The sequence below is a fragment of the Polypterus senegalus genome, chromosome 9 (genome assembly GCF_016835505.1).
Source record: "Polypterus senegalus isolate Bchr_013 chromosome 9, ASM1683550v1, whole genome shotgun sequence".
Classification (NCBI taxonomy): Eukaryota; Metazoa; Chordata; class Cladistia; order Polypteriformes; family Polypteridae; genus Polypterus; species Polypterus senegalus.
This window is the reverse complement of record NC_053162.1, coordinates 13880063-13898793: the sequence shown is the minus strand read 5'-3', so window position 1 is coordinate 13898793 and position 18731 is coordinate 13880063. Positions and strand designations below refer to the sequence as shown.

General features: G+C 45.4%; 1 protein-coding gene across 3 annotated transcripts in view; it reads left to right on the top strand.

Moving 5' to 3' along the window:
- LOC120535116 (protein crumbs homolog 1-like) overlaps positions 1-18731 on the top strand; it is a 311568-nt gene that overhangs the window by 125757 nt on the left and 167080 nt on the right. Inside the window, exon 1 of one of the 3 annotated variants that reach the window (XM_039762714.1) lies at positions 15919-16160. The exons of the other annotated variants lie outside the window; for them this stretch is intronic. Coding sequence (XP_039618648.1) covers positions 16088-16160 — 73 coding nt within the window. The 5' untranslated portion in view covers positions 15919-16087. Of the gene's footprint in view, positions 1-15918; positions 16161-18731 lie in introns of those variants that run through there. 3 annotated transcript variants of the gene reach the window in all.

Below are 18731 nucleotides of genomic sequence, written 5' to 3'. Positions count from 1 at the left end.
CGTAGATTCAACAAGGCACTGGAAACATTCCTCAGGGATTTTGGTTCATATTGACTTGATAGCAACACACAGTTGCGGCACATTTGTCAGCTGCACGTCGATGATGCGAATATTCCGTTCCACCACATCCCAAAGGTGCTCTACTGGATTGAGATCTGCTGACTGTGGAGACCATTTAAGCACAGGGAACTCATCGTCATGTTCACGACCCAGTTTGAGATGACCTGAGCTTTGTGACATGGCGTGTTATCCTGGTGGAAGGAGCCATCAGAAGATGACACTGCAGTCATAAAGGGATGGAAATGGTCAGCAACAATAATCAAGTGGCATTTGGTTCTAAGAGGCCAAAAGTGTGCCAAGAAAATATTCCCCACACCATTAAACCACCACCAGCCTGAACTGTTGATACAAAGTAGGATGGATCCATGCTTTCGTGTTGTTGATACCAAATTCTGACCCCACCATCAGAATGTCACAGCAGAAATTGAGACTCATCTGACCAGGCAACATTTTTCCAGTCTTCCATTGTCCAGTTTTGGTGAGTCTGTTTGAATTGCAGCCTCAGTTGCCTGTTCTTAGCTGACAAAAGTGACACCCGGTGTGGTCTCCTGCTGCTGTAGCCCACCTGCTTCAAGATTCAATGTGTTGTGTGTTCAGAGATGTTCTTCTGCATACCTCGGTGGTAGCGAGTGCTTATTTGAGGTACTGTTGACTTTCTATAAGCTCGAACCAGTCTGGCCATTCTCCTCTGACCCCTGGAATCAACAAGGCATTGAACTGCCACTCATTGGATTTTTTCTCATTTTCAGACCATTCTCAGTAAACCCCTAGAGATGGTTGTATGTCAGAATCCCAGTAGTTGAAAGTTTCTGAAATACTCAGAGCAGCTTGTATGGCACCGACAACCATGCCACATTCAAATTCTGATATTCGGTTTGAACTTCAGCAGGTCATCTTGACAATGTCTGCCTGCCGAAATGCATTGACTGATTAGAGATTTGCGTTAACAAGCAGTTTAACAGGTGTACCTAATAAAGTGACAGGTGAGTGTGCGTGTGTGTGTGTGTGTGTGTATGTTTATATACTTCAGCAGGTCATCTTAACGAGGCCTACATTGAACTGAGTTGCTGCAATGTGATTGGCTGATTAGAGATTTGTATTAACAAGCAGTTGAACAGGTGTACCTAATAAAGTGGCCGGTGAGTGTATATACCCTCATTGGACAAATTATTAGGAATGCCTGGACACCTGCTTATCCATGCAAATATCTAATCAGCCAATCATGTGGCAGCAGCACAATGTATTACATCCTGCAGATACAGGTCAGAAGCTTCAGTTGAGGTTCACACCAAACACCAGAATGGAGAATAACTATGATCTTGGTGATTCTGACCATGGCATAGCTTTACAAAGAGTAAGGTGTATCGTGATGTCCAGGTTAAATTGCCCCGAAGCCTAGTCATTCTGCCCCCCCTAATCATCCCCTGTCTCTCTCCCACCTCTTCACCACCTAATAGCTAATGTGTGGTGGGCATACTGGCACAAATATGGCTGCCGTCACATCATCCAGGTGGGTGCTACACATTGGTGGTGGTTGGAGTGGCTCCCCACTCACTATGAAAGTGCTTTGAGTAGTGAGAAAAGCATTATATGCATATAAAATAATTATTAATTATTATTATTATTATTTCTAATGGTGGAATAATAACTTCTGACATTAATTGAGCTGAGGGAGGCCTGCAGTTCCTAAAATGTTTGTCTGGGTTCTTCTGTGACTTCCCAGATGAGTTTTCCATGCGTTTTCTAGGGTGGCCACTCCTGGGCAGATTGACTGTTGTTCCGACTTTTCTCCATTTTGGAGATGATGGCTCTCATGGTAATTCTCTGAAGTGCCAAGGTTTTAGATGTTGCTTTGTAACCCTTTCCCAACTGATATATTCCAGTAACTTTCTTTGTCAGCTCTTCTGAAATGTCCCTTTAATCCAGGTGTGGTGTGCCACCTGTTGAGAACTTCACTTTGGTGGAAAGCTTCTACTGAAGTGATGTTTAGATTCATCAGGGCTGGCAGCAGTCAAGCTTATGTGTGCCTACTCCAGTTGAACCTGTTATTTCAGTTTGGTTCACTGGTTGATTGAGTAACTATGGGTGATATAGGAGTTGGTGAACTGTTGTCCTTCAATAAATCAAATTGTAACGGCCAACCCAATCGTCCGGATCGGCAACTACACTGCCAAGACCCATGACCTGGCAACCTGAGGGAATGTTAGACCAGACAAGCCGTACTTCTTCCAAATCATTTCTCCAATCAACGATCAAAATAAGAAAAAAGGCAAACAGAATGAACATTAGAACACTCTAGACGAGAACAGGCCATTCAGCCCAACAAAGCTCGTCACTTACGTCCCTAACGTCTTACTGTCTACCACACTACTTGGTCACTTATTTCATGTGTCTGTTGTTCTTTGTGTGAAATTTCCCCTTAACAAGTTTCCAACTGTGTCCCCGTGTTCTTGCTGACCTCATTTTAAAGTCACAGTCTCGATTCACTGGACTAATTCCCTTCATAATTTTAAACACTTCAATCATGTCACCTCTTTCATGTACAGTATCTTATATGTAAAATAATAAAGTGAACATATATTGATGGTGAAAAGGAACAAACAAGTCAAGTCAAGTTGGGGAGCATCCACTGGTACAGTGGGAAAAAACAGTGTGAAACAACTCGGGATCCCGGTTGGCAACCCCCCAGGCAGACACGCAGTCCAGTCCCACCTTCCTGGAAATGACCCTTTATCTGCCACAGCCAGGTGTTACGTGGGCGACCCCTTGGCCTGGTCCAGCCACTTGGGTCCCCAACAATAAGGATCTTATGAGCTGGATCACCCTCTGGGAAACGCACCACATGGCCGTAGTGCCATAACTAACGCTCCCTCACAATGCAGGTAATGTGCCTCATTCGGGACCATAAGCAACCGCTCATTCGACACAAAGTCAAACCAACGGTACCCAATGATTTTCTGGAGAGACACAGTACCAAAGGAGTCCAGTCTTCATCTCAGGTCACTGGATAGCGTCCAGGTCTCGCAACCATATAGTAAGACAGGAAGCACCAGGACTCTAAAGACTTGGACCTTCGTCCTTTTGCAAAGATATCGGGAGCGCCACATACCCCTTTCCAGCGACCTTGTGACCCCCCATGCTCTCCCAATCCGTCTACTGACTTCACAGGAGTCACATGAATGTCACTGCCAAGGTAAGAAAACCTCTCAACAAGGTTAGCACTCTCTCCGCAAACAGACACACTGCTGATGGCCGTACCCAAGAGGTCAGTAAAGGCCTGGATCTTGGTTTTTATCCAGGACATGCGCACGCCCAGACACTCAGACTCCTCGCTCAGTCTCTAAAGCGTCCCGATCAGTCTCCATTGACTCCGCGAAGATCACAGCATCATCAGCAAAGTCAAGATCAGTGAATCTTTCTTCACCAACAGATACCCCACAGCTGCTGGACCCCACGACCATGAACAACACCAAGTCCATACAAGCACTGAACAGAGTAGGAGCAAAACAGACCCCTGATGAACCCCAGAATCAACTGGGAAAAACGCTTTTCGCAAAGCGTTCAGCTGATCGAGCTGCCCTGTGGGACATCCTGAGGGTTCGCGGGATCCCCTCGAGGTTGCTGGATATCATGGCTGGCCTGTACACTGGTACTGAACAAACAACAAAACAATATACAGTATATATATATATTTCACTCCCTCCAAAGCCTCCACACAACACACACCCGGAATGTAAACGACACTACATAATAATCAAAAGGCACAAATAAATATACGGTACAAACCCTCTCTTGTCCCTACGCTGAACATGAACACGTAAGACACACACAAAACTCGAAGACACACATAAGAGTCCAAACGATTAAACAGAGGATGATGAGTGAATGTGGACCTTGTCCAGGTGGAAAGTGTCCTATGGTTATTATACTTGAATGAAATTGTTGACTTGCTCCTTTTTCCAAATGACAAAAAAAAACATCTCACTGTTTTATCCTCGGTGTGTCTGTCTAATCCAGAACCCTGGAGTTTTGTTTGTATTGAAAGCAGTAAACGGGGAAAAAGGTGTGAAGTGAATCAAATCTGGTGCTCTTTCTTGGCTCTTTTTCGTCTTGTGCAATATCGGTGTTGCAAGCAATTTTGTCTTCTTTTCGTCCTCATGTTTAAATAGCAATGACCCGGATGGAATTGATGGGTTTGACAGGGAAAAGTATCACGAGGGGGTCACGGTTATCCTTCCCATTTTGTTTCCAGGGGACAACATTTACACAGACACATATAGACCATATAAACGGGACAACGCCATGAAAGACGTGACTCAGCACGGAACATATTTAAGACATCGCTAGAAAATGATCATTTCAAAACGGTGTATTGGGTTTACTCAGAGCACTTTTTGTCTGGAGATTAGAAACAGTGAAGTGTTATAAGCAAGTAGAAATCAGGAAGGGGGCATATACTCTTGTAGAGTTTATTTCATGTATTTCAAGTGTGGCCCTGTGGAGGTGTGGGTCGGCCCCACACTGCCAGGTCCACTTGAACCCGCCACTAGGGATGAGCCTAGCCAACGATGACACACGTGCAGCAGCAGCGGATAGGTGTGAAAGTGATTCAGGGCTTTTAATAAAACCCGACCAATCAAGTGTCCAAAAGTGCAATCAATCAATAAATAATCCATTAAAACGCTGAACAGTGAAGGTTAAAACCAAGTCAAGTAAATAATCCTTTAAAAATGAGGTTTAAAACACTGTGCAGGAGTGGAGTCCCCGGTGCGATCCCATAAAATTGACGTCCCCTCTGCTAACCCCAGACGGGACCTTGCAGCAGAGGAGATGCCAAACCGACAGGCACAGCCATCCTTCTTTCTCAAGTCCGGGTCCCTGCTGTCCCATGGCACCCAGTAAGGCTCCCAGTGCGGATCTCAACTTACAAAGACTCGGGGTCCCTGTGGCCCCAACAGGGCTCCCCATCTGAGCTTCCCCGACTCCCGCTGCCTTCTCAGACTTACTCCAACTCGCTGGTTGCACAGCTGGCTCAGCCTTCTCCATCCCCTTAGCGTCGGGCCGCATGCTCCTCAAGGGGCTTTTATTCCGGCTGCCTGCCTCCTCTCTCTCTCTGGCTGACTCTCCGCATTTAACCTCCTTTCATTTTCTCTTTTTTTTCATCCTTGTTTCATTCTGTCCTTTGCAGGCTCCTTTATCCTCTGCTGCCTAAGTGGGTACAGGTGCAATGAACTGTGCCCTCTGCAGCATCATCGAGGCACCTGACCAATCAGCCGCGTGTGCGGTGCGACCACACCCAGTTGGGGACTGAGCCTTCCCAGGGTCCAATTATTTATTTAAAACTAGCAGATTACCCAGTGGCTTCGCTCACTGAGTGGAAGGGGAAAATTTGTGGCTCTCATGAGGCAACGGCATTAATGACCCAATTCTATGATAGATTTGCCCCCACATTTTAAATGTCGGCATAAAGCCAGACTCCTCGGTAGCAGCCGTGGTGCCAAACGATGTCATCTGAAAATACAAATTGTATTTCCTAATGTTCTGTAGAAAATGAGTTGAATGTGGATTTGCGCCAGAAATAAGAGACAACAACTGTTCAGGTGGATGGCTTAAAGGTGTTAATTTCACCTTGCCGTCTGAACAACACATCCCACGTGATTCAAATGTAACCCTCTGTGCTTGGCAGTACTCGCACGTGATGTCCATTTCTCCTATTTTAACTTTTGGATGTAGCCAACAATCTTTTTCAATGTTATAATTGAATCTTTCCATATACAGACCCTGACACCTGTGTGACGTGGTAGCCTGTGAAGACTGCATCCGTCGAATTCGATTTTGCCTGCGAGCCTTCTCTCTCGATCTGCTTCTGTCTCATTTTCTCTGTGTAACCTGACTGTTGTGGTCATACGTAATTTCCGTTTCAAACGCGAAAAGAATGTTATATATATATATAGATTGGCCACTAATTTCCTAGCTGCAGACCCTCTATACAACAGAGCCAAGATGTTATCAGCGTGCAGTTTTCATGTTCTTCTCATGTCCCACAGCTCAGGCTATTCAGTGTTTCTAAATCGACGCCCTGCCCAGGGCTGATTCCTGCCTTGTACCCGATGCTTCCATGTCTCTGGCCTCCTGCGGCCCTCAATTGGATTCAGTGGATTTGGGAATGTTTGTTTCATTTCATCGTCCAACCCGCTATATCCTATATATCGGGGGTCTGCTGGAGCCAATCCCAAGGGTGCAAAGCAGGAACAAACCCCAGATAGGGTGCCAGCCCACCACAGGGCACACACACACCCACACCAAGTAGGGACAATTTAGGACCACCAATGCACCTAACCTGCATGTCTTTGGACTGTGGGAGGAAACTGGAGCAGGTATGGGGCAAACATGCAAACTCCACGCAGGGAGGACCCGAGAAGTGAACTCAGGTCTCCTTTCTACCACTGCGCCACCGTGCCACCCTGGATTTGGGAAGTTTTTATCTTTTAATTGGATATTTGTGGCAGGCAGATGACACTGTTTGCCCATGAACGTGCTGTAACCTCAGTCTAATTTCTTAATCCTCACACGGGACAGCTTGTTTGGCGGTATCAGCTCTTCTTCTCGGCACTTTAAGAGACTAACGCTCTCTGTCTTCATTCACGTACGAGCGGCAAGTTTAGCAAAGACAAGAGGATTGATGTCAAAGAAGCTTTGCTACTGAACTCGTTTAAAAATAAAAGACAAACCAGCAAGATTGGCTTTGGATTTTAGCGACGTGCCAAACGACAAATGTCTTAAGGCTCAAAGTGGCTGTTAGCAGCGCTGGTGTGAAAGTCACGGTGACACAGTGCACTGCAGAACCCCCTGTAGTGACAGTCATTATGAAAGACGCTTCACAAAATAAGCTTTGGTGTGTTCATATTAAGGTGGTTTTGTTGCCACAGTCTTGAATAGGAGAGATCAGTATTTCTCATTGTATGGTGGGCACTGCACAGATTGACTAACTGCAGTGTATTAATACCAGAGGTGTACAAATCAGCCCCATTTTTAAATTTCTATTGCTGTACCGCTGCAGTAATTTGTTTAAAGAAATACAATTTCGTTGCTACCATACCTGTTTGCAGTCTTCAGCAGGTAAATAGCCACTATGAGCTGACCGGGGGCTTCCTGGTAAAGGCCCGGGCATATAAACGCAATTTTGGCAGTTCATTTTCCACTTTTGACTTAGTCTGTCATGTCATGTGTGAGGGATGGGTGGCAGTCTGGCTCGGCCGGGGCACCCTTGAGGTGGAAAGAGAGGGGGAGACAGCTTACGCAGGCCTTTATCTCCCCCTGGACGGTAGATGGAAGCGAGTCCAGGCTCGGGTGCCCACAAGGCATGCTAGGTATTGTAGTCCATGGGGACAGTCTTGTTGGGTCCCATGGAGGTTCGCCAGGGAGAGCTGCAGCATTTGGGAGTCCCTATTCTGTAGGCCTCCAACCTCACTCGGAAGTGCTTCGGAGCTGCAGCACCAAATCACCGGGAGTATTCCTGGGGATTAGATGAAAGGAGCTGCCTGGAGCCAGAGTTGGGAGGAAGGTGGAGGCGGAAGAAGAGAGAGTAAAGGACAGAGCCGGGTGCTTGTGTACTGTGCTGTTTGGTGGGCAACGTTTGAGAAGAGTTTCCCACAGCAGAATAAAAAACCTGTTGTTGTGCTGGCACTTGTGTCTGCGTCTGTCTGTGTCAGGTTTGAGAAGCTGCTGCACCCCGTGTAGACCACACATCTCATAATCTTTTCTAATCTGTGTAATGGACAACACACATGGGCTGGCATCCCTGCCATTCCCTTGATCGCCAATACAAAAGAGAGATTGGGGAGAGGCTCCATATCTAACCTGTATGCTACCCTGACCTGGCAGATGGCAGTATCCAGTCAGACACCCATAACGAATGCTGGGAATTGTAGTCCAGTGGGGCTGCCTGCTGAGGTCCATGGGTGCCGCCAGGGAGTGCTGCAGGGTGTTACCCGCCCTACTTTATGGGACTACCATGTGACCCAGAATTGCTTCCAACAGGCAGTGCCCTGGCACTAGGAAGTACCCCCTTGTCTTGAATAAAAAGAACCACACTGCCTTGTCCAGGCAAGTCGGAGCTGGAAGAGGAGACATGCAACACTCGTCTGGGGCGAGTAATGGAGAGAAGAAGAAGTGAGGTTATTATTGGTGTACGAGAGTATTTCATTAAAATAAAAACCTTCTTTTGAAACCTGGGACTTGGCTGTGTATTCACATCTGGGGGTTGTGGCTCCATGGTGCCCCCTGTTGATCCCAGCTGCTTATTCCAGACCAGGGTCACTGGGGGGTTCGGAGCTAATCCCTGCTGATAGAGGGTGGAACAAACCCCAGACATGGTGCCAGTCCATTGCATGGTAGACAGACACTGAGCAGAATGGTGGCTCTCTGGCTTAAGGATCTGGGCTGATAACTCAAAGTTTGTCCGTTCGAATGTGCACATGTGGGACATCAGATATGTGCCCCCAAAGGGTCCCTGAGAAATGTTCTTAAATCTTTCAATCAATCAAATAATAGTCAATAAATGACTATCCATGACCTTATTCTTATTGTCTATGCCTATATATGCCATGTGGCCATGTCCATGCTACAGTACTGCTTCTGTTACTGCCAGAATATAGAATTTCAGTGCCCCTTTAGGTCCTTCCACTGTCACATTGCCTTCATTTCTTCCCCTGATCAAGTACAACATCACTTTGGATACACCAAATAAAACGTCACTCTGGACTCAGCCATTTTCTTCTCTTTGTATGGCGCTGATCTGATTTTTTTTTTAGAAGCCATCTGGTCACCCTAATCAATAAGGGCTTTAGACAACAACAGTAAAAGCCTTAATCCGTGGAGTTAGCCGGTTGTCTTCAGTAGCTCCCCGATCTCATTATGGGAGCATGTCTGACAAGATGTGTGCAGCAGAGACTTTCTTAGATGAAAGGCTAGCCATGCAATAGACCAAGAAGCCCTGAACGGTGTGTCAGTTCTCACTGCCTGCCGTTCAAACTTCCCACATCATGTCATCATGTGAGCTCACACGTGGCTTACCTTGTGAGGAGCTTACCCAGTTGGGATTCGGCCCCATGTTATTAATTCTGCTCATTCAAGCTTGGCAATGTTTCTGCTTGTGACAAATGCCAACGTACCCAATGACAAACCACAGTCTGCCACAGACATGCAAATCTGCCAGTAATCCTTGACGTGCCTGACCAAAGGCACAGATGTGACTGGGCTCCTCTGTCTAGTTGGGTGCAACTACTTAGAGATAAGTCTTCGCTTCTTTACAAAAGCCTCCTCAAGCCATCGGCAATGCAAATGAGAAGGTGGCAAATTCTGGAGTGGACTGCTGGGATTCTGTAGTCTTAAGGCCAAAGCGGCTGAAAATGGGAGGGGAAGATCTCTGAGTGACAGGTGTCATCAACCAATCAGGACAGAGCATGAGATCGATCCAGGCAGGCGGAGATTCTTAGAATTGGAGAATGTTGTGAGTGGCGCACAATTGGGGCATTTTAGACTATAATTAGTCAGTTAGTCAAACTTGTAGTATATAGCGCCTTTCATTGAAGGTCCTATTCTGGGTCACACAATATGGGGTGTGATCAAAAAGTACAGTGAATGTTGATGCAGAGCACCATCCAAGAGCAGCGCCAAACAATTCAATGCCGGTTCTGACAGGTCCAGTTTGTGACAACTCGTTTGATACTGTCAGTCGTTTGTGAGCCGCTGTTGAGTTCAAGTGTGTTTTTCACATTTGTTGTTAATAATGGATATCGAGCAACGCATTAACATGAAATTTTGTTTCAAATTGCAAAAAGCTCAGGAAACCCATCAGACGTTAAAATCAGTTTATGGTGATACTGCACAGACAATTAAGACTGTTTACAAACGGTTTGATCGATTTCGTAACGGATCTGACACGGCTGAAGACGAGAAATGATCAGGACGTCCTTCGACATCAATAACCGAGGAAAATGTTGAAATGGTTTCATCATGAAAACGCTCCTTGTCACACATCCCTTCTAGTACGACAATTTCCAGCCATCAGTTGTTCCTAAATCAAAACAGAAGCCAACCCAGTAACTAATGGGCTATACCTCTTTTAGGAAGGGGTTATGCTGGCGACCCTTTTCGGGCGATAAAGGTGGACCATGGAATGTTTTCAAAGGCGTACATGTACGCAATTTGATCTTAAGGAGGGTTTTTAAAAGGGATCCTCTTAGAAGCATCTCAAATATACGAGTATATATATATACTTGGGAATATATAACTTGACAAATCCGCTCGAACGGGGCACGTGGACCTCAAAACCCTTAAACGGTGCTCTTGCCTTGTATTCAGGGCCGGATTTAGATGAAAAGAGGCCCTAAGCTATTCCACTTATTAGGCCCTTTCACCTCCCATTTTTAAGTTTGTTCAAATTGCTAACAATTTGAATGTAGGTCCCTCTTGATCTTGAGGCCCTAGGCTGAAGCGTAGTTAGCCTAAAGGAAAATCCGGCCCTGCTTGTATCGCTTCTTCATTCCAACATGTTGTTAAAACATGACCTCCTCGTCTGGACCCACGTTGTCTGCTCACTAACACTCCTGTTTCCTGCCTTGTCTTTTCTTTAATAATTCCTTCCATTAATGTACCTGTGATGCACGTTAAGCTTACTGGTCATTAGTTACTTGGATCTGCCCGGTCACCCATTTGATATAATTGAGTCATTTTTTTCTATTTTCCAGTCTTTAGGAATTTCCCCCATGTGCATTGGCATTCTAAAAATATGTGTTAAGGGTTTATAAATGTACTCCTTTGGGCTGTCAAATTATAAAAAATTAGGGTTTGAATACACATCATTAAAGTAAGTAAATCTCTCCATTGTAATAACAAAATCCTGGGATAAGACGAGACTTTTTAGCCTGGAATGAGATGTGATTTTGTCAGAGAGATACTTTCATGTCTCACGAGACGAGTCTTTGTGCAAAGAGATTTAGCCACACCCGGGGCCAGAAATAAAAGACAAAGAGTAGATGACAAAGTAGAACGTCATAAAGAATTCAAAAACGTCGGTGCGGTACACATGCAGAGTAAGTTAGAGGTAATTAAAGTACTACATTTTGAAAGTCTCACAAAAATGATAGTAAAGATCAAGGGCGGCACGGTGGTGCAGTGGGTAGCGCTGCCGCCTCGCAGTAAAGAGACCTGGGTTTGCTTCCCGGGTCCTCCCTGCGTGGAGTTTGCATCTTCTCCCCGTGTCTGCGTGGGTTTCCTCCCACAGTCCAAAGACATGCAGGTTAGGTGGATTGGCAATTCTAAATTGGCCCTGGTGTGTGAGTGTGTGTGCCCTGCGGTGGGCTGGCGCCCTTCCCGGGGTTTGTTTCCTGCCTTGCGCCCTGTGTTGGCTGGGATTGGCTCCAGCAGACCCCTGTGACCCTGTAGTTAGGATATAGCCGGTTGGATAATGGATGGATGGATGAAAAGAGATCAAATATATTGTTCAGATTTAAACTTTAAGTTGGAGACTTGTAGATCGTCTAATTCGTGTTGCCATCAGGGAAAAAAAGTAGTGTTTCTTCCCAATGAAGAGGCGTATCCGTGAGAATTAAAAGATTTGTTGTTTGGTGAAAGTGAAATCCACATACGTGAGCGGCGGAGATGTGAAGTGGCTGGCATGTAGCACAGGCCGGGGGGTTGGCGAGCAAAGCCCCCTAGTATTCCAATATATTTAAACATAACTTAAAAGTTCTGAGTTCTACTACATGTACGTAACATGCCATTGCATGCTTCATTATTAATAATACGTTTGCATTATTGCCTGCTTTAGCGTCTGCAAAATATGCAGCATTTATGAGATGCAGCATTCACTAGGAAAACACTTCCCTTTGCAAAAATTGTTTCTGAGTATGGGCCGATCCGCCATCAGGGCCTTCTGGGGGCACGCCAGGCGTCTTATCACCACTCACAATCGTCACCCCACATGGCAAAATTACTAAGGGCTACCCTCCAAGGAACCCACTCGCCATGACACAATTCGGTGTTGTGTCTGTGTGGCAAATTTATATCAATAGCGAGATGACAACAGTACACATCAATATGCCCCTTTGCAAAAAAGTTTCTAAGCTTGGACCCATCTACCGTCAGGGCATCGTGGGTGTACGCCAGGGGACTTGTCACCACTCACAATCCCCCATTTAATTTAATGGCAGAATTAACAAGGGGTACCCTATAACCCAGTCGATGAAACAATATAGTTCCCACGCAGCAAAATCACCAAGCGGGTCCGAGCTCAATGAAATAATCGGGTGTTGTGTTTGTGTGCTGAAATCACCAAGGGGACCCCTGACTAACCACCCCATCACCTTAAAGAAATGAATAATAATAATAATAATAATAATAATAATTCTTTACATTTATATAGCATTCTCTCACTACTTAAAGAACTACACAAAGTGATTGGGGAGCCACTTCAACCACCACTAATGTGCAGCGCCCACCTGGATGATGTGATGGCAGTCATTTTTATGCCAGTGCACTCACCACACAGTAGCTGTTAGGTGATGAAGGGGTGATGATTGGGGGGGGGGCAGAATGACTAGGCCATGGGGGTGGCAATTTAGCCTAGACATTGGCATCTTCAGCAAGGAGACCTAGGGATGTTTTATGACCACAGTGAGAGTCAGTGGTGGTTTGTAGTGGCTCCCCTAGTCCGTGAGGTGCTCCAAGTAGTGAGAAGAGCGCTATATAAATGTAAAGAATTATTATCATGGAAACAAAAACAAAATAATGGAAAAGCAATAAAAATGAAACAACTTCATACATGAACTTTAAAGGGGATGAAACCATGGGAGGGATACAAATAACTTCCTTAAAGACTCCAGAGAAGGATTAATAAATGAGTAAAACTCATAAATCATGCCAGCCACCAAGAGGAGCTGCGTACACAATTAGTAAATTCAGTTAAGTTACTAGCTGATACCCTTCAGTTACCGTCAGATGTTCAGAGTGCTTGTCAAAAGTGAATCTTATTTTTTATTAGGCAGACAAATCCATTAAAATCACCATCCATATACAGTATACTGTGACCTGCAGGGGGCGTTGCAGCACCCAGGACCCCCAGACACAACTTCACAATCCGGTCCTGGGTTCGAATACCTCAGACAAGACCTCCACAGAGTTTTGCTTTGCTTCTTTCTCGGCCACACAACAAGCAGTACGTTTCTTCTTCTCCACCTCCCATGCAGTCTCATCCACCTTGTCCCGACTCTGACCCCAGAGTGGACAGAGGTGGCCCCTTTTTATGCTGGACCCAGGAATCCTTCCAGTGTCAAGGAGGAATACCCCCTGAAAATCGCAAACAGCCCTCCCCAGCAGCTCCCCCTGTTGGCAACCACAATTCCTTAATTCAACAAAGAAGCCCTGTGGGTACAGGAATGGACAAACTAGTCCAGGAATGGCACCATCCAGTGTGTCGTGGGCATGTGCTTTCGAGAGGCAGACCCACCCCGCTAATCCACCATCCAAGCACTACAGTGGTCTCCAAGCCTGGTGAGTGTACAGGGGGTTTTCCCGGCCAGGATTTCAGCCCAGCCCTGCTGTATGGCACAATATGATTTCCAAATACTGTGTAAGAATGCGGTGGACAGTGGTAGCATTTACCCCGGCTTGGAAATAGAAGGACCAGGGGGGTTGAGGCAGCACCACGGTTTCCCACAGGGCTTCATGGGCATTGAAGTTCTGTGACTCAGCCCTGTTGGGTGGCATGGGTGAAACCAGGGAGTGCTGCGGGGACTGGGGAGCCGGTACGTCATGGGCCTCCAGCCTTACCCAGAAGTTCTCCTTCCGGGACACCGGAAATACTCAAGGGGATCACTTAAAAAGAGCCGCCTGCCTTCGTTCTGGAAGAGGACAAAGCTTGCCTGGAGGGGCGGGAGTGGATGAGAAATGGAGAGAGAAAAGAAGGGAGAAAGAAGAAGAAGAAAAGAAAGTTCTGTGTGTATTTGGTGCTCATTGTACTGTGCTGGGCATTGGTGGGAAACTGGGGAAACGTTACCCACATCCAACTAAAACCCGTGTGTGCTGCTGGACTTGTGCCTGTGTCTGTCTGTGTCAGGTTTGGGGAGCTGGTGCGCCCCCTGGTGGCTACTAGAGTTAAATGAACTGTTAGATTAATAAAATCACACTGACGATTTTGGTGAGTAGTTTGATAAATTATTGATGTTGTAATCAAGGGAGGTGTATATTAAAATGCATGTACACACTCCAGTAATGGCATCATCAGATCTGCAGATGACACCACCATAGTGGGGCTCCTCTCTGGTGGGGGAATCAGTCCTGGGTAAACTTTAGAGTCCTGAAATCCAGGGATGCTGCCACCTACTGTGTCAGGGGAGACAGTACACATATGTTGTTGTCTCCCCCTGGTCCTTCTGTGGTGTTGGCATCCCGGCCGGGTAAGGGTCCCTGTTCCATCCCAGCTGGAATGCCAGCCCGTGAGTGCTGACTGTTACAATGCATATGAAGTATGATGTGGTAACTTCAGTCCTATCTACTACACAGTTAAGCATAAGGAGGAAAATAATCTTATGGCACACTTCAGAGAGTCGTTCCCTCTCCTCTGTCTTAAAATGAGGAATGTGTTTGAACTCAACTTTCCTCCAGTTTATTTTTGGTCCTTCTGAGTAAAAATGGTAAACATCTTTTTCTCTTGTTTAGCCTTAAAAGGAGATTCTGCATGCAACTGTTTCGGTGAGCTTAGTGGAAATGTTTAGCAATCATTTTAGCACGTCCTCCGTTCTTACCCTCGTTTTAAGTCAATGACTGATACACAGGATAAAGGGCTACAGCGCACCTTCTACTTTATTTCTTGATTACATTTTCATGTTGCTTACTGAAGAACTAAAGCTTCATATTTATCCATCCATCCATTATCCAACCCGCTTTATCCTACCTACAGGGTCACGGGGGCCAATCCCAGCTAACACAGGGCGCAAGGCAAGAAACAAACCCCGGGCAGGGTGCCAGCCCACCGCAGGGCACACACACACCAAGCACACACTAGGGACAATTTAGAATCACTAATGCACCTAACCTGCATGTCTTTGAACTGTGGGAGGAAATCAGAGTATCCGGAGGAAAGCCACGCAGACACGGGGAGAACATGCAAACTCCATGCAGGGAGAACCCGGGAAGCAAATTTTAATTTGCATTTTAATTTTAAAATGCATGGCTATTTAGAGTGGATTCAGAAAGTCTTCAGATCCCTTCACTTTCTGCACGCTTTACTGTGTTGCACATTTAATTGTAAATAGATAAACCTGCCATTTTAGCTCATCAATCTTCTCCCATAAAGGCATATCTGTCTGGGGTGGTTTGCCAATCTATTATATAGTGCCTTTCATTTCTATCTATCTATCTATTATATAGTGCCTTTCATATCTATCTATCTGTCTGTTATATAATGCCTTGTGTCTTTCATTTCTATCTATCTATCTATCTATCTATCTATCTATCTATCATATAGTGCCTTCCATATCTATCTATATATCTATCTATCTATTATATAGTGCCTTTCATATCTATCTATATATCTATCTATCTATTATATAGTGCTCTATCTGTCTATCTATCTATTATATAGTGCCTTGTGCCTTTCATTTCTATCTATCTATTAATTATATAGCGCCTTTCATATCAGTCTGTGTGTTTGTAAGTATGAACGCGTGCAGGCAGGTCCCGCGGCGCTGATTCCCTAAAGTCTGTGCCACATTTTTGCTGGCTCCCGCGGGAGGCGCGTTCCCGTGTCTCAGTCTGGACAGGAGCTCCGTCAGTCCACACCAAGACAGCTCACGGCGCTGCTCAACAGAGTGACAAAGGCGTGAGTTTTGCTCCAACGTGTCTCCCATTGACCGAAGGGGAGCGGAGTTTGAGAGCGGCATGCCAGAGGCGCTCCCGTGGGCTCAACACTGATTTCGGATTTACTTTTTTATTATTTTTTTGGCGCTGTCCTCTTCCAGTTACCATGGAGTTTGGGAGAAACTGTTACAGCTTTTACTTTAAAACAATACTGCTTTCTGCGATGATGTTCAAAAGAGGTAAGTGTATAAGGGCTTTGGTTTATGTATTTAGTGTTGCTTTGTTTTAATATTTGTTATCAGAGCTGTACAACGAAACAAAATCCCGTTGAGGCATCTTTCTTTTACCTTAATTTGTTTGTCTTTTTTATGTTTCCACGCACAGTACAAAAGTTTACCCAATCGTGTCATCGGGGGCTCTGCTGGCAGATCGAGCTCAGGTCTTCCTATGTTTGCTCCATTAAACCCGGTAAAATCCCATTTAGACAGCAGCTCATTTCGTAACAGTGCCAGTCTGACCGACGTGTGAGAGAGCTTAGGGGAAACAAATAGCGTTCACTGTTGTCTACTTGAACGCCCGTGTCCGCCTGCTACTGCATATGATGCGTGTACGCGGTGTGGCAGGTTCAGCGTACACGGGTGTTAATCGATGAGCACGTGCGGAGAGCGAATGAAAACTTTATACAAACTTAGGGTGCGAGAAAAGAAAATCGTTCAGAAATGTTAACGGTTCATTATGTGCTTTAATCATATTTAAAACTCTAAAAGAAAGTTCGCAGAGAGAAGAAAACGTCTTAATTAGAGAAGAATTCAGTGCCCAGACGAAACGAGCTGGGTTTTTCCGTTCTTGTTGAAGTACTGTTGGGGTATCCGCATTAGTTAATTAAAGCTTTTTGTTTTTCTTTTTTTGCCATTTTTTTGTGTTTGCTTATTCGATTTTGACTCTAACATCGGATTTATTGAGCCCAGTAATTGGATCGATGGAAAGATGTGCGGAAAGGCGGCTTCTTTTTCGTGTGATCTACAGGACGCGCTAAACTTATGTTATTATGGTCGGTAACATCAAACGTAAATCGAATTTAACGGTTCAGTAACGGGAGCGGAGTAGCGGACCACACTGTTTCCCTCCGACTTTTTAGAACTAATTTTTTACTGGCAGACCTTACGTTAGGCTTACGCTTCCTGGTAATCATTCCAAGATTTGTATTATCTTGTCAATTGTATTTCCATTTTAGTGCACTACACCGACTGAAGTGTCAAGACTGTATAACCACCAAGCACACACACACAAGTTATAAACAGGATCAAAGAATGTGCTGATGAAGTAGACCAGACACGGCTGGGGGGCAAAGGCGTTATCTCACTCTCCTCACCCCGTCTGCGTCTGCCCGTTAGGTGCTGAATGCGTTCAGTTTAATGTGGGGTTTGATGCTGCCTGCCGACCGTATCATTTGGTGCGCAATGCTCTCTAAGGTGATGATATAAATAAGGCTTACCAATGTGTGTAATCTGATACGTGATACTTAAGCGTCCGTGAAAAGGCCGCTTCTTATCTTGTTGCCATTACAGCAGTTCACGCTTGTCGTATTTCATCACGAAAGGTCCGACAGCAGGCTGCGATGTGGCGTGGCGACTAAGAAAGCGGACTCCATCAAAGCCCATAATGTACATTGGGATTGCAAGTCACCGAGCTCAAATATTTCGTGATTCTGTTCAACAGTTTCAGGGGTTTGACATACCGTGGTGTGTGTGAGAGAGCGAGATAGTAAATTAATTATTATAGGAAGACCTAAAACGTTAAAGAATTTATGTGATAAAGAAATTGTGTCTTTTTACTTGCCCTCCACCTGTCTTCTTCAACCTGTTACTAGAAATGGGAAAATATATACACACTCACACATATATACATGTGTGAGTGCTAGAATGGGTGGAGTGTGAACCATTGCAAAGCCTGGAGGTCATAATGGAAGGTCAACTGGATGGAGGTACGACATGGTTGGAATGGTTTTCAATCCCAGTCAGATTGAAAGATTAATGGATGGACTGGGATGGGACACTCGGTCAAGGACAGTTCAGCCCCCAGTTGGCAGTGATCCTCAGGCTTTCTTCCAGTATGGATACCCGCAGGCTGGTCTGTGACTTGTAGTTCTAAAGGGCCGCCTTGTTGGGGTCCTTGGATGACAGTGTCAGGAGAGGACCTCCTTATTATATTCTGCTTCTGTATGACCCTGAAGTGCTGTTTTTTATATCTAAATATTTATTTAACTGACACTTTTATCCAAGGCAACTTACAACATTTGAGACACAATTGGTTCCATTCCTTTAGCTTTTCCCTTGTGAAGTGACTTGCTGAGGGTCACACAGTATCATTAGCAGGATCTGAAGCCATAACCTCAGTGTTTGGAGTCCAAAGCTTAAACTGTTACACCACGCTGCCTGTGGCCAATGCCATGGCATAGGGCGTACCCCCGGGTGCAACATAAAAGACAGCATCTCACCTCACTGTGGGAGTGTAAAAGACAGCATCTCACCTCACTGTGGGAGTCTGAGTCGGGAGGGAGAGGACAACAGGAGGAGTGGAAGTAGATGTTAAGGACTGCATGTACAGTATACTGGAATATGTTGTACTGTGCTGGACTGACTATACAGCCTGTTAAGGTGTTGTTAAGTAATAAATTGACTTTAGTTTGTCCTGGAACTGTGTCTGTGGGAGTTGTGGTTCGTGTTGGGCGCCCCTAGTGGTCACAATATGCATAGCACCTTCAGTACCAGGGTGTTATACCATTGTTAGCCATTATGAATAGTGAGAAG